General features: G+C 42.4%; 1 protein-coding gene across 2 annotated transcripts in view; it reads left to right on the top strand.

Moving 5' to 3' along the window:
* The window catches only part of PKDCC (protein kinase domain containing, cytoplasmic), a 36,146-nt gene extending 24,328 nt beyond the window's left edge, over positions 1-11,818 (top strand). For both annotated transcript variants that reach the window (XM_038132496.1, XM_038132495.1), the window contains exons 6-7: positions 8,829-9,002; positions 10,561-11,818. In XM_038132496.1, the coding sequence (XP_037988424.1) occupies positions 8,829-9,002; positions 10,561-10,646 (260 nt within the window). In that variant the 3' untranslated portion in view covers positions 10,647-11,818. The remainder of the gene's footprint in view (positions 1-8,828; positions 9,003-10,560) is intronic.
* Positions 11,819-16,843: the final 5,025 nt, after the last annotated feature.

The raw sequence follows: 16,843 nt of genomic DNA, 5'->3' as shown, positions 1-16,843 counted from the left end.
AAATGAAGATGAATGTTGGCACAGGGGGTTTGAAAAGTTCAGTGAAGCATTTGCTCAGTGAAAGAGACACAAGAGCCAAATTCATTCTGGTTGTGGCTCCGTTAACCTCAAAGGGCCATGATACCAGGGATGAATTTGACCCACTTATCAGAATAATTCAATATTTATTTTGTTGTAAATTTGGCAGGAAAATTGTTGCAGGTGTTCATTTAACTTTCTAATTTTCAGCTTTTCATAACATCTGTGCTGAGTGATACCTGTCAACACAGCAAAATTATTTTCAGCAGTACAATCAATAGTACAAACATGTCCTTTGTTGAAGAAGTGCCAGTAGAGCTGAAGTTGTTCTATGATGCTGGTTGATTCCAGGTCTAACTGATGTATCAGGACAAGATGAAGTTTCTGAATTTTAGAGATCTGTCATATTTGTAAAGACTCACAAGGAGAGAAGCTTTGGACAGCAGCAGTCAATGTATCAGTGCAGGTTTCCACAGATACAAAGCAGAGCTCTGTGTACATTTAGCTACTGTAATAATTACACATTTTTGTGCTCCTTTAATTCTGTAGAGTCCTGGACAGCATAACACAGAGTCCACTACCCCCATGTTCATGGTTGGTAACGCCCTGCTCTGTAAGGTGCCTGCTTTACCTGCAGGACACTGCTAATGCACTTAGGCACTTCACAGTGTGACCAAAGATGTTGAAAATCTGTAGATGCTTTGTGTAACGTATTGGATACTGTACATTAAATACCGAGAGTGTAATATTTAATTCCTTGATAGGAAAATGTTCTCAACCAGGGACAAGCATGAGGAATTGAGTATCTTACTAGAAATTACACTTAGATTAGTTGTGTTCTCAGGCTTAGCTGCCATGCCTTTAAGATGTGCAGGCCTGTTTCTAGTTTGTTCTAAGGCCACTTTAACCAAACAGAAAAGGTGCTGTAATCTATTTCTATTTTAAGACTCTCTTTCCTTGCCAGCCAAATATGAAGAAGTCATATCACGAGGGCTAAAATGTGTCTATATACCCACTTTTATAATTTTAATTCAAACCATAATCTTTCCTCATCTGATATTTGACTGATATCTGATACTAATATTGTGTGGGAATTAATTTTTAAAATTTTCAATCCAGAGATTATGGAATTAGAAATTATTAATTAGGAATTTATTTGGAGATAATGGAATGAGGAACTCTCCTGTGGTACAGTGGAGTTGCAGGAGAGGGTGACAGGTGTCCTGGAAGGGAGTGTTGTCCAGGGAATCAGCCTCTTCTACTGGCAGGATGTTCCCACCTGAGATTGCATCCTCACTACTGAAATCAAGGCTGAACAGCTCAGCAGATAGAATATTGTGTATAGGTCTTGGTAGAGGGGTAGACAGGGATGACAAGGAACAACTGGGATATTTTCCCAAGCTGCAGGTTGAGGTCCTGCTTTGGCCCTGTTTGTACAAAAAATATTTTTAAGATTGCATGATTTTATAAAATGTTTTCTGTGTGGCTCTGCAGCATAGACAAAGTTCAAGAAGGATGTTTTTCAGCCCAGTGCCAAGTTAAGGTAAAATTAAAGGTGATCATTTGGTACTCAGGCCTGATTGGAGTTAATCAGCTTTGCATTCATACCCTAATGGGTGCCAAGATGGGGGAAGCACAAGTTTGCATCCATTTTGCTCCAGATGATAGAACTCTCAGAAGGTGAGTCACTCTTGGTGACTCACTCTCACAAATAGTAGAAATGACAGGAATCTGTGGTGCCAATCTCCTGGCATCTAAAGGTTTAATGAGGAGATAAGAACTTTCTGGTGTATGACCTATTTTGAAATCCTAAAAAAAAGGAGGATAATTCAGATCCAAGAATTATAAGGTTTTGTTTTGGTTTGTTTTTGAAAAGAAACTACAGAAGGTTCAGGTAATGGAGCTTCAGAATTTGTCTTAGGTCTTAAATGCTTGGAATTAGGCATTATCTTGGATAGACCATTGTAAATTCGTAGTAGGAAGGACAAGATCATGATCTTGGGTATGTCATGTAAGGCCATAACTAAAACATTAATGTTGAGGAAACAGTGTGTTATCTATGTGAACTTATGTTTTTGAAAGGAAGACCTCCTCCTATGAACACCACAAAGTGAGAAAGGTGATATTGATAAGCAGTCGGGAAGTGGCATGAAGAAAGTTCTTGTCAGCCCTAGTGTTCCCATAAATAAAGTTTAACAAGATGACATAGTCATATTACAGAAGGTCTTGGATATTAAGCTTTCACTGTGCTTCAGTTGTAAAGATTTTATAGTGCTGTAAATTATATTATGCTCTGGACTTTGGTTTAGTATCCTAGAGTAGAGGCGTGGGAGACATTTGATAGCTGTGTATGTGTTCTGCAGTCATAAATCACACTGCTGTTCATGTTGATATGGGAACATTGCAGCGTTTAAAACAACACCAGGAACAAATGCTTTTATATTCCATTGGCTCTTGGCCTCTCCTGCTGGAATCCAGAAGAATGTGAATTAAAACTGGAATCTTGTATTTCTTCTGACATATGTTATCTAAAAATGATTAAATCATTCCATTAATTATCCAGATTAAGGAGACTATAAAAAAACTACTGATGTTCATCAGTAAAGTCATGCCCCAGTATCAAGGTTTTTATTACTTCAATCAAGTGACATTGATTTGTACCGAGTGTCTGGCCCTTGAGCTAAGCTCCAGCCCTTCAGTTAACTCAGAATTTACTCAGAAATGCGTGAAATCAGCTAACACTCATAAATCGGATAGCTTTGTTATTCATTAAAGCTAATAAATGACCCATTATTAGGTCTGGGAGTGTGCAAGCCCACAGAAAGCTGTAATTAGCTGCTGTTAGCTGAAAGCACATTCTCAAAGCTAAAAAAGCTGGAAGGCTGGGCACAAAGCAAAGACACGTTGTGTTTTCCTTTGTCTCAAGACAATTTGGCAGGATTATGCTGTATGTAAATATTTACAGTACAACAGTGTTTTGAAAAAAATATTCTGCAGGGTCACTATAGCAACCTGCTTAGGAATCTGTAAATCTACCCAAGAATTATTGAAATCAAGAACAAACTGCAGCCCAGATTCCTGCTCTATCATAATATATTATAATAAATCTTATCAGCTTTATATTTTTTTAAATTATTTTTATACATGTGCCTTTGGTGTCCCTTTCCCAGAGCCCTCAGGGCTGAGGGGGAAAGGTGCACAGGGCAGAAAGTCTCCTTTGCGCTCTGCCTGGCTGGAAGGGCTCTCCCATCAGGCAATCCCAGCACACAGGAACACAGGAGCAGGTTCCTTTGCACCCGTGTGGTGCTGGCAGCTCAGTGGGTCTGTGGAGCTCTGCAGTGACCACAAATAATTGCTTGTTGCTCACTTGTATTTCCACCACTGTGCAAGCCATTTACCCTTTTCCCTGAGCAATGTGTTCTGCTGTTCCTAAATTCTCCCTGTCCAGCTTGGCACTGCACAGCAAAATACTTTCTGCTGAGGTCTCCAGCTCCCTTCCAGAACAGTAAAGAAGTCACTGAATGTCTTTTATAAATCCTGTGGGCCTCTATCTTCAAGCTTAAATGCCCCAACACGTGACCCTAGGCAACTTCTGGGTTGTCCATCATCAGCATCCTTGTTTTTACGATCAGGTGGACCACATGCAACATTTAAGCATCTGTAGGACATTTTGGGCTTGTTGCCTTTGGTAAATTGGTGTGTACCACAGAGGTGGCTGTGGGTATGGAACAGCTCCCTGGGATGTGGGGCATGAGGCAGGAAAAATGCTCCAGCTGTGTCATGTTAGCAGGAATAAAATGTAAGGGAACACGTCGTTCCTCTCGTTATTTATTTGTGTTTCGGCGACAGCCTGCATAGCGATTTAAATACGGCTCTGCTGCCAGCACGATGGGAGCGCGCGCACAAAAAGCGACGAGGCCGCGCTCCCGGCCCGCGCGCAGCAAGCGGAAACGCTCCCCAAAGGAGCAGGGCTGTCTCCTGCTCTGGGGCAAAGCCGTGCCCTGCCAGGCCAGCCTGTCTTTCCCAGCAGCTGGGATGCGTCAGGCCTGATTGAAAGCAGAGGCCCGCGGGACAGGCCTGCCCTCGCTCCTCAGGCGCACCAAAAAGGGGCTCTCTGTAGCAAACGGTGCAGGGTGCTTCGCGGGGCCTGTTGTCAGAAGCATGTTTAAATGTGAGGTATTGGAACATGAGGAAAAGTTCAGAGTAAAATGAAGCATACCAAAAACATCAGTGTATTATTGTCTATTTTGGATCCAATGCTGTTCTCCAAGAGCTCCCTGGGAATCAGAATGGACTGTTTGTAGAGCTAAACACTGCTCAATACTACTTTTTGCTGATATTGGCAAGATCAGGCTCTTTCTGCTTACTTGTGAGCAAAGCAATTAAAAGCAATTCCAGAGTTGACTGCCAGTGTTCCTCTTGAGACTGGAGGAAAAAAGGAGGGAGAAAAAGGAGCAACATGATTTTTCTCTCAAGGATGAACATGGCTGTGTCTCTGTCATTGACCCACAGTGTATTGGCAGGTGATAAGAGAACTGGGCAAATCTCCAACAAGTAGCTGTAGTTGGTAGTAAAAATGCAGTCTGGCTGCTGTGGCTGAAATAAACGGTCATTAGGACTGATTAAAGTCAGATTTAGGGTGATTCAGACAGGCGAAAAGGGGGAAACCACAGGCGGTTTCACATAGTTTATTATATACTTGTGGAGCTCTTTATATGATTCAGTCTAGTACAGTGAAAATGAGTATGTTTATAGATTGTAGTTGGCTTTGGGACAATGCAGGTGGTTTTTGATGGAAAGAAAGATAGAATAAGAATTTAAAGCATTGGCTTTTTTTTTTTAATAGCACTTGCACTGGTCAGTGATGCTACAGATTGCTTTTAAAGATGCCTCTCTTGTCACAACAAGTGGGTGATCTTGGTTTGAGGAACAGTGTGGCCATCATAGGGATGTAGCTAACATGCTAAGAAACTTCTAAGATTTTGGCCTGATCAAAGCAGCATGTTTTGACTGATCAGAACAAGAGTGTAAAAATATTTAAGACTATAAAAGCTATCACAAAACAAAACTTCTGAGGACTGCCTGGCTTCAGCATAGCAACGTATCTTGAAGCTTAAAGATGTTTACAGGAAAAAAATGCTTTGGAGTAGAATCTATCTGTGTAGCTGTGAGCTCTTATATTACTTCCCCTGTGTTAAACTGTGGAGTAAACCCATTGTAAGTGACATTAAGATCAGGCTTACTGCACTGCATTTATTTGCTTCTGTTCTCACAAAATTAGTAGATGGAGGAAAGGATTCTTTTTCTGCTGATACCAGTAGGGATGCCTTGCATTTCTCTGATCTATTCCTTGATAGACTTTATGTACTTTCTGTCAAGCTATGCGTATGTACACAAAAGTGTAAATTTATGGCTGCATTTATAGTATTAGGCAAGCATTTATTGGTTTTAAACACCATTAGTCTGGAAATTGACCAGAACTTTGACCTTTTTATGATGTGATTTACTGCTGTGAGCCTTCAAATTCCAAGGACTCCATTTAAGCAAGTTCCAGGTCTTGGCAGGACAAAAACTTGAGCTGGAGCTGTCTTTAAACCATTGGAGTACTGCTTAATTGAGTAGCTGCACTGTGGCGTCCAATTTAAAGATGTAGGGGAACCCCAACTCTCCTGAGGGCTGGACCTAATGTCATTTCTGGGACACATGTCAGTGGAGGACCATCCTTTAGGAGGGTCCTTCCAGTTCATGTGAGAGGAGTGCATTTCTTCACAACTCATACAAATAAGGGCTGAAGGGTAAGCTCCCTAAATCAATACTATGCAAGCAAAGATTCCAGGGATACTTGCCTTTACCATGCAAATGGACAAATGCCTTGCTCTGCTGGAGATGGAGTGAGTTTTGAAGAGAAGTGCAGTTTGCTTAGACCACCGCTTGGTTGGTGTTGCAATGAGTTTCTCATCAGTTCTGACTGTAATAGTTTAAGAGGAGGTCCCATGTTTGTTTCCCAGGGTGAGCAGGAGTGCCTGGCTGGTGTGGGAGCAGGAACCAAGGTGCAGGACCATCACGTGTCCTGCTCTCCAGTCCTTGTGGCTGCCTTCCATTGGGATGCTCCTAAGGGAAGGCACTCCCAGGCAGCCACTGCTGCTGCTTGCTATGCGAGGGGGGACAGGGGCTGCCTTCCTGCCTTTCCCCTCACTGCATCCTCCCCTCCCTGTGGGCAGCACAGGCTCAGTCCCCAGATTGAGTGGATATCCAGTGGCTGCTGCCAGTGGGAGGTTCTGCCAGAAGCTGCCCTGGTGGAGCCCGTGTGACTCTGTGCCTTACCTCAGATTCCAGTGGCAGTGTTTCCACCTGCGTGGTGCTTGGTGATCTCCCAGCCAAAGGAAAATGCTCTTTGCATCTGTGCCACACTGCCGTGTGCCTGTTACCTGTTCCTACGAGTTACTGGAGATGGTTATGGCTTTCCCTCATGTCAGAACTGACAGGGAACAGCGAGAAGGGACAGCCACAGGGCTCTGCTGCGTGGTGACACTACCCTTGCATGGCTGTTTCCATCCTCGCTTGCAGACTCAAACCAGGACCTTGACCTTGCCATCGCAGTTACTGCTGGCCCAACTCTGTTGATTAATATGTCTGAGCTGCCCAGATGATTTACCAGGCTTGGTCACCTTGAAAAAGGCAATGGAAAGGGAGAAGTTTATCTCCTACCTCTGAATCACTGCTGCTCTTTTGAAGTCTGTGTATGTCAGCTGAGAGCCTAATCCCTGAGAACTGTATTGGGAGCAATGCTGAGGAAAAGGGAGGTTCCTTAGGCCTATTAAGAAGCATGTCTGTGCTCAGAGAAGTTTAAATATTTTAAATATTAAATAAGGGTCCTCAAGGCCGGCTTCTCCCTTGCGTGAAGAAAAACACATGATGTGATGTAGGACTGCTCTCTTAGTGCGGTGATGGTGGGCTGAGGGATGCTGCAGCTTCCTCCCAGCCCCAGCGTGGAGCCTGTCAGACTCTCAAAGTGCCCTGCAGAAGGGCTGGGGCACACTCCCTGCTGTCTAGGAGAATCAGGCAGATGCTTCATCTCCTGCTGCCACAGCAAAGACCATCCTTCTGTGAATGCCTCCTGTGGCATAGGGCTTGGCACAGCGCAGTGTGAGGTGGCTGCTCTGTGGTGTGCAAAGAGGAGCTGTGGATAATCACATTTTATATCCGGTCAACACAGCATGTGTGCTGATACAAATGGTTACATAGGGTGCTAACGACAGGGAATTGATTTTTTTTTCGCTTTTAATTTGTGCACATCATTTTACTGTCATAGGCTGTGAGGCAGCTCAGCAGTTGCCACGTGAACATAAGAAAATATTCTGTTACATTCAATTATTGTTACACTACAGTTGATACAGAAACTGGGAAAAAAGGGACTTTTACCTAGCCAACAGTTTGATTTGTGCTCTGACTTCTCTTCAGAAGAAATGCATAAATATTTTTGATGGAGAAATGACCAGTCATAATATAGAACTACATTTTGAATTTTTTTTCTTGTGCATGAATCTGCATTTCCTGAATTAAGAAAGCTTTTTTGTTTTTGATTTAACTGGGACATGATCAGCTCTGATTTTGCTTCTTATTTGGGAATGTTTCTTATGATACTTTAAATGAGCTAGGGCTTAAAATAGAATGTATTTGCTACATTTGTTTCCCACTATTTCAGACTGTGTGGTGAGAATGAGCACTCTGAATGCACACTTCTTTTCCCAGTTGAAATATTGACAGTTTGGAGCAGCAGACACGCTTGCCTTTGACTCAGTGGTGTTCATACAATGTGCTGTATGAAATATTAGCAGGCTGAATCAGCAGAGCAGGCAGAAAATGCCTGAACCAAGCTGACTTAAGAATAGACTGTGAGTCAGGGCAGGCAGCTCTGGTTTCCATAATAGATACAATTAGAAGAAATATAGAATGTATTTAGTTTTTTTGAATAGGACGTGGGGAGGAGAGACAGGAGGGAACCATTAATTTGTGTGTCTGGAGGCTAAACAGAAATGTTTATAAATGATCAGTTGAATTTGCTGATGCATTCATTAGAGAAAGCCCTGTTAGTGGCTGGGAAAGTGAGAGGAGCTGTGAACAGAGAACAAGAGGCAGCTCATAAAGGCAAGTGAGACTGAACGGCAGCCAAGGGAGAGGAGCAGGCGGTGGGGCAGAGCGGAGGCGCTGGGCAGGACCATGCTGACATGCTCCCGCTATTTTCCCCCCTCCCTTCTCTTCAGAGGCCCATCAAGCGACTCCTCTTTTGTCCTAATCTGAGCAAGCAAAAAAAGTTTGCTTAATTAAAAGCCTGTCTTTTCTTCCTTCTCTAAAGAAGCCAGAGAAAAATAGCATGCTCTTCTGAGGGAGAGGGAGGGCTGGGAACGCCTGGTCAGGTCTCACCCCGACAATCCTGCTCACTGTTGAGAAGTAGGACAGTGAGTCAGTTCATTCAAGTGGATGCTGTTTATTCAATGGGACATTCTTCCTGTAAAACTCCTAATAAAACCAAAGCCTCGCCTCCGCAGTGGGGAAGGGGAAGGGGTTTTGTGCACAGACTGTTTATTTACAGACGCTTTCTGGAGAAAAAGGTGAGAAGAAGAAAGAAGGAAAAGGAAAGGAAAGTGCAGAGCTATAAACACGTTTGGGAGTAAACTAGAGCTGGTATGGCCTAAACCGTCAGCTTTTCCATCATATATCCTGCTCCTAAGCTGCTCTAATAAACCTTGCCTGTTAAAAACAACCAGTTTACTGGAGCTTTCCAACCACTGCTTTGCTCTGATTTGCAGAGTACAGACGGGTGCCTGAAGCCTTTATTCCTGACGAGAACTACAGATGCTGGCCATCCTACCATCACAAGGGCTGCCTCCTCTCCGTGTTTGATGTCAACGAAGCCATTGAGATCTGTGACAGCTACTCCCAGTGCAAAGCTTTTGTCCTGACTAACCAGACAACTTGGACAGGTAGGTCCTGGATGGTGTGGAGAAGAACTGAGTCACCTATTCTGGCTGCCCTAAGTGTTTTAATACAGCTTGGGGAGTGTGTTGTGCTGGCCTGTGGGAGCCACCAGCAGGATCTAGAAGTGAGGTAGTTTTTGAAGGTTCAGCTGAGGCAGCTTCTTTTTGGTGAGGCTTCTCTTTGCCAGCTGTCAGGGGAGCAGAAACTACAGACCGACTCCCAGGAGCTGGCACTAGAGGGCTAAGCATGCAGACCTCAGGTTACCAAACCACAGGATCTGAAAAGGTTTTTTTTTTGCATTTTTGTGCTTCTGGTAGGTGTGAACAGGCACTTCCATGGAACCGAGAAAAATCTAATTCCTGTTAACCTTATCTATGGCTAACCAGTGACTACTAGGTCATCATGTCAGACTATCTATAGTTGGAATATTGAAGTTAATTGATATACTAAAAAAGTATTTATTCTGGCACAGGCAAATTCATAGGAAGTTTAGAGCGGCTCCTATCTCATGTTACAATATTAAAAGCAAATGGGACAGCGATATTTATAGTCTTATTTGTCATTCCCTTTGCCATACCATTCCTGAGGCATGAGCACCTGAGTCCCTGAAACCTGCAGCTCGGAAATTTGCTCAGTAGTTGAGGCATCCTGTTTGCCATGTAATACTTTCAAAGAAAATAGTGCTATGGGAGCCCCCTACAGAGGCAGGCTGGGAGCAAATAGCATTTGATTTTCTCAAGTTCACAGAGGGAAGGCAGAAGTACAGCAGACTTGGAATGTATCTCTGTGCTGCAAAGAAAGGCAGTGATTTTGCAGGTCTGGGGGGCAGCAGGAGCTCGTTGGGAGGCAGGAATGTGAATAAGGTGCCAGGTCAGTGAGTGTGGGGAGATAGAGAAGCTGTGCTGTGGCTCCCACAGACACCAGACAAAGAAACCTTGACAAATTCAGCCCCCACTGGCCTTGGATATACATGCGGCAGGTGCCTTATGCTACCCAGGCAGGCTGTTGTCACTTGCTGCTGCTTTTTGTCTGAGGACTAGAAACCTTGTTGCAGCTTGTTTAAAGCCCAGAGCTACAAAGTGATCAGCAAGAGCTGTTTCAGGGAAAGTCACGTTTAATACACATTGCACTGATCAGTTTTGTAAAGATCAAGCATGCAAATATGATTCTGCTTCTGTACAATCAAATGAATGTCCTTCATTTAAGCCCTGAACCCAAGCCTGTTTTTATTAGTGGGAGTCTCAAAACACTTTTTTAAAGACTGCATGGAATTTGTATTAAAGTCTTAAGACCTTTCTTTCATGTACTGTGCTAGCTGTGCACAGCTCTATCTTGACTATAATTAGGTAAGGGTAAAGATACTGAAACCAGGGAAACTTTGGTGTCATTTCAGACAAAAACAGTTCAGGTTTGTACTAGCTGAAGTTAAGAGAGAGTTCACGTCTCGCATGGCCTGAAGAATGCATAGGTTGAAGTCGCATTTGAAATGTCAGCATTTTAAGCAATGTTTTGCTCATCACATCTAAATATTTTCCCCTTCCCCCTCTTTCCTATTTAATGCAGGTCGGCAGCTTGTCTTCTTCAAGATGGCTTCAAATCATATTGTGCCTGATCCTGACAAGATAACATATGTGAAGGTGACAGACTGACACCTAAAGTGGCTCAGTCTGACACGTGAGTGATAAGAGCTGTTTGTGTATAAATATAGGCAGCTGTTAGGTAGAAGGCGGCTGTGGCCAGAGAATAATTGCACTATTACTCATTCTAATCTATAGAGTGCTAAAGGAAACTTTAAAGAAATAACCTGCATGACCAGGATGAATGTGCAATAGAACAAGATTTTGAAAATGTGATTTAAAAACAAAGCAAAACAACCCAAAGTACAAGAGATGATACACTGTTAGAGTATAATTTTGGTTATAAATCAGCTGGCAGCTCTGGCTTTTCTAAGCAAGGTTAGCATAACATTTCTGACCTATACATGTGCGTCCAGGGATGAAAGCTGATCATTTCTCTGGGAAGCCTGTATCCTCCACACTGGTATTTATTTGGGCACGTACAATCACAACAGAGGAACTGAAGCGTATCAGTTTGTCTGCTGAATAGCAAACATTACTGAGGACAATCAGCATTTGTGTTCAACCTATGGAATATGCAATGCCGGCTTATTTGTCAAACGGAAGGAATTGCTTATGTTTAGAATTGCAAGACTGCAACTAATTTTCATTTTTGCTTCCAATGTTATCATAAAGTTTCATTTTTAATTTGAAAGAGCCATTTTGTGGATCTAGCAAATCACATAAGCATATGAATAGTCCCACTGAAAGGGCAGGGACTTACCCAAGTGCCGAGTGCTTTGCTGGATAGGTCTGAGCATATGCTTACAATTAAGCCTGTGCTTAAGACTTTTGTTGAATCAATTTGAATTGTTCAGGAAGCCACATCTTTGACAGACTGGCAAAGCAGTCCAGCTGGTTGAACAGTGCTAATTTAATGACTATCTTGCAGTTATTCGTACCTTTTATCATCATGTCCTTGGTTTTCTGAGGCATCGCTTGCTGATTCTTAGAGTGAATGAAGTAAATGACCTTAATGATGTCAAATGAATGCTAGCCTTAATTCTATATAAAATGCATCTTAAAGGCAAGGTGTGTCTAGAGAATTTGCTTTCAATGAAAGCAATGAAGTAAATGCTAAAGTGACCAATGTCATACTGTTTTGTAGTTTGTACAGTCAGGAAAAAATGTGCTTTTGTTTCTCAAATTGTTTATTTTTGTAAAAAAATAAAAATAAAAGATAAATAAAATTTCTTTTATTCTTGGTTTTTGTGTCTTTGTGTTTCAAATAAATGCCTCAATCCAGTGTATTGTATGTAAACTTAAACTTGGGATATTTTTTCCCAAAAGGACTGAGGTTGTTCCAGGGTCTCCCAGGGACAGGTCTGTTGGTGCCTGGAGTACTTGGTGGCTTTGCCTATGTGGTTGCCTGTCACAAAGTGAGTCACGGCTAGCAGACAGTGGTTGAGCAGCCTTTGCTGCTCTGTGCTTTGCCTTGTGCTGGTATCAGCCTTTTAGCACTTGGTAGGGGCAAAGGTGAGAGCAGGACTTGATGAAATTGCTCCTTGGGCCAAAAGGGAAGCTGGGCAGCAGCCAGGGAGGGCAGGGAAGGAGAGCAGGGGAGCCGGGGAAGTCGGGCAGCAGTGTGGGGTGCAGGAGGGCAGGCCTGACAGTGGCACCAGGGGCAGCGGGTCTCGCCTCGCCGCGGTTTCTCTGAGGTCACCCATGCCCTAATGGCTCTGGCAATTGGCTGAAGTGACGTCCTGTAATGGCTGTAACTCACAAATTATCGAACTCCCAGCCCTAATAGCTCAGCTGATTGTGTCACCATGCACTTAGGAACCCATCAATCATACTGTGGTAATAAACAAACACTATGGATTCTTTTAAAATTGCTGCATAAATCATGCCAACACATACTGCACAGTTCATTGAAGTGATATGGGTTGTTGGCACTGAGGTGCTGGTATGTATTTTGAAAGTCTTTAACCTCCCGTGATTTCCTTCCCATTAAGCACCGCACAGTTCCAAAAATACTCAGCATTTAAAAATGTTCTTTAAATTTAAATCCTTGAGTTGCATTCCTATGTAAAAAATGCCAACATTTAAAAGAAAAAAAAAAACATTCAGTGTAATACTTAAAAGCTGTAGTAGGTAACTTCAATAATTTCATTCCATCACTTTCTGCACACTGGAAAAAAATGCTTCTTTAGTCAGGAATTGTTTATCCCTAGAATTAAACAAAGTTGCCAAACCAATTTATATCAGCTTTTGCAAACAGAGATCATGTAAGCAAGAAAGAAACATAGCTGTGAGCCAAGAAGCTGGATTTTAAATTTCAGTGGTAATCAACTTTATACAGGCAGGTTTTATAACTCTGAAAGTAAGGCTTTCCAGTGGAAATGCTGATTAAAATCTTAGTAAGAGAGGTGTGATACTACAACAAGAGAATTTACTAGCCGTAGTAAGCACTGGCAAAATTCTGAATTTATGTGGAGAAAGTGATTTTTGCAGCAGTGGGTCTGATTCAGCAGTGCCTGTCTGGCACATGTGGCATGGAAACCCCTGAGAAGCCACAGAAGAGGAAGAAGAGGAGGAAGCAAGGCACAAAGCGAGTTGGCAGGTCTGGGCCAGTCAGCCTGGGACCTGCTTCATGTTTTCTGTGGAAAAGGCATTTCTATCTGTTTTTTCCCCTAACTTTTTGACTGCTTTTTACATTTCCTGGCTTCCTCAAGCCACAAGGTAGAAATATGAAAGAAGACACCCACAGGGCTTTAAACGGCTGCTGTCTGTGTGTGCACATGCACGTGTGTGTATGTGTATACGTATTTATGTACGTGTCATGCTGCACAGGGAGAGCTTATTTCCTCAGTGAAAAACCAATTGCCTGTGCACAAAATGAAGTGCTAAACAGGATGTTGAGTTCATCTGGAGAAGTGAGAGCTGTGTGAGGCTATGGGTGCTGCAGCTCTGCAAGAGGCTGTGCTGAGTGTTTGGCCCAGTCCAGCACCATGTTGTGCTGGCTGGTCTGAGGCTCAGAGCACCTCCAAGAGCTGCCCACTGTCTCCTGATGGTTTGGTGAGGAGGTGATTCTAGCCCCACCACTGGGAACAAACTCCAGGCAATAAACCAAGCACTGACCAGCATCACGTTCAGCCTTATGTCCTGAGGGTTGCAGGGGAGACATGCCAAGAGCTTTCATCTTTGCTTAGACCAAAATAAAAATGTGTTCTCTTATTTTTCTTTGTTTTCTCTGAGCCTACTGCTTTATCTCAGCTCATTTTTCTGAGCTTTCTCCCCAACTTCAGTGTGTCTTTTTAAGTAGAAAGCTGAGGTCTCCTGTAATCAGCTTCAAACAGGTGGTCATAACTCACATCACATCTGGGAGAAATCTGTGGTGGAATTAGTAATGCTGCCATGGAGCATTCATTGCCATGAGACAAAGCCTGAAAACAAGTGGGCCCTGTTTCCAGCTGAGAGGTCCAGGTAATTTTGTATAAGGAGTGAAGGGGGTTGGATGGGCAGTGAGATGCTGGCAAAGAATGTCAGAGAGGTACTTTCAACATGAGATAAAGGAGTTCAGTGTGGTACAATTATTTGTGATTTGCCCTGCCTCTCACTGCTTCACTGACGGATTTTTCTTAGTCCTTCTGCCAGCCATGATCAAGTTTTCCATAGCATTTGTGAGATCTGTGGGAATGGTGGAGTGGGGTGCAGGGAGGACAGCAACTTGGCATGAAGGCAGCTCTTCCTGTTGCAGTTACTGTCTGTGGTGTGGCAACCACAGGGCACACCACAGGACACCCGGGGCAGGACTTGACCATGGCAAGTGCACAGTGAAGCCATTGTCCCTGCCTCTGAAATTCACCTGGTCAACTTTTACCAAGAGGATTTGTAATTCAAAGCATATGGAAGATGGCAGTGAATATCCAGAGATCATATTATGTTACCTGTCAGGAAATAATAATATGAACAGTGATGATGGGAACACTGATGTTCAGATTTAGTAGGGAGAGCTTGCATTGTATTCTTTAGCATGAAATTCTGTGAAGGCTTAACTACAAACTACTATGGGGGGTGGGGGGAAGAAAAAATGGAGAAATGGAGCGGCAAGACTGTTCACAAATTTTTTTGAGGGAAACATATCCCTAAACTTTTGGTCAAAATGTGAAATGGTGTTGAAAGAAGTAAACAGATTTGGGTTGAAAAGACTCATCTGAAGTTTTCATCAATCTACTGCAGAAACAGAAAATGGGACTCAAAGAAAAGAGGAACATTGGTGGAAAAGGTGCAGTATATGAAGACTTCACAGTCATAGTCTGCTAAAGGTTTTTTTTTTTTGAGATGTTATCATCGAATCTCTTTTTCTTTTGGTCATGAAAATATATTTTTTTCCTCTCCGTGTTTTAAGCAGGAGTGAAACACGTTGGGCTGCCCTCCTCTAGAGCTCCCAGGGCATGCAGAGTCCCTGTCCTTTCTTCAGCACAGACACGGGCCTTGGCATTTGAACTCTAACAAGCAGGTTTCTTGCAAGTAAGTATAAGCAATGTTTTTTCTAATTGGAATGGATGCTTTTAAGAGGTGCATTTAAAAAATGTGAAGGAAACAAGGCGTTGTGTTGCTTCCCTTTGTGCTTGTGTACAGTAAACGATTGCCTTTGTGTAATAGGTGCCCCACTTTTCTGCAAACTGATGGGAAATATAATTCAGCAGGAGCCACCCTCATTATGAAACTGTCTTTGATGTCAAGCCAGAGAGCAAACAACACATTTATTGGAAATTGTGGCTTTTAAACAAAAAAATCCCTGCTAACCACAGTTTTTCAGCAAATGACGGGGAGGCTGAGAAGGAAGACTAAACTATCCAGTGGCTACTTGAAATGATAAAGTCAGAATCTGATCTTACTTAGCTTCATTTTACCAGTGTAAAATCAGTTAATCCTTGATTTATGTTTACGTAAAACAGTATCAGACTGGTAGATTTTCAAGTATCTACAAAGAAAGAACTCAGTAAAACCTACCTCTTGGACCTAAATGTTTGAGCCACATAAGTGAGGAAAAATACGCTGATTTTCCATTTTCATAGTACATGACTGCAAGCACGTGTAGGTTCCTGTGAAATTTAGACAATGACAACATGAAGGCTTATCTTCCTTTTAGATGGAAGTTTTAACAAGATACAGAAAATTAAAGACATATTATTTAATAAATAATGCCAGGGAGGCAATATGAATTCTACACATTTACACTCATTGTTTAATAGGGATAATGCCATTCCTATTCATCATACTCCTGCCAACTTCAAGTATGCCCTAAGAACAAGTTGCAGTTTTCAATACTACAAGTACCTGGCATGTATGAAGATAATGGTACAAATTGGTATTTATGAATTACAGCTTTCCATAAATAGAGTAGAAGGAATGCAGAGCAGCCAGTCAGACAAATAGATGACCAGGGGCACAGTGGCACTTTGAGAAGAGGGTGTATATAATGTTTTATACTAGACCTTGGGTTTGTACAAGTTCATGACCTATGAAGAGCCCCATATGACTTACTGGCAGGTACTGCCTCATTCTTGGGCACAAGCTGTTGATCATCATGCATGCTACTATTTCTACATCTGTTTTACCATCCTGTCCTTTAACCCCCACGAGATACAAATCTAAAGCCTGTTTAAAAAATGGAAACACTTCAATTAAATGTTAGGTTTTCATTTGTACATGGCTCTGATTTGTGATTCGTTATAGAACTTTGGTCAATGACAGCTCTTAAGCAGAAAGAATATTACAGAGGCAAAAAATAGTGTGCATTCATGCAGTGAATTTGTGAAGAGACTCTGCACTGTCTACTTGGAGAACTGAAATTTTAATGACTTGGATTGTGGGTCAAAGTGGCAGATGTGAAAAGAAATCACCATTTTACTGCCTTACATTGCAACACATGTTCCATGGCCTATAATTATTATGATATACAGTCCATTTCTTAGAGACTGAGCTCTTGGAATTGTGTATTCATAGGTGAACAAACTCCTCTTTGCCTCTTTTTACCACCTACTAAAGAGTAGGAGTAAAAGAGAACTCTATGAGTATAAAAATACTCTTGCAATTCAGAAACCAGGGTAGCTGTGGTGCAGTGGACTCTGCATGGCTTCTGTGCAGTAACAATCAATGGGCAGGAATCAGTGGCTAAAGTTAGCAGTAATTCCAAAGTGGATGTTGAAGCTAACCAAAAAATATCACTGGATGGCAAACATGTCTCATTCTAAAAATAACAGGACAGTGACATGAGAACT

The sequence above is a fragment of the Motacilla alba genome, chromosome 3 (assembly GCF_015832195.1).
Source record: "Motacilla alba alba isolate MOTALB_02 chromosome 3, Motacilla_alba_V1.0_pri, whole genome shotgun sequence".
Classification (NCBI taxonomy): Eukaryota; Metazoa; Chordata; class Aves; order Passeriformes; family Motacillidae; genus Motacilla; species Motacilla alba.
Note: the sequence above shows the minus strand (reverse complement) of the source record. Positions and strands in the feature narration are given on the sequence as shown.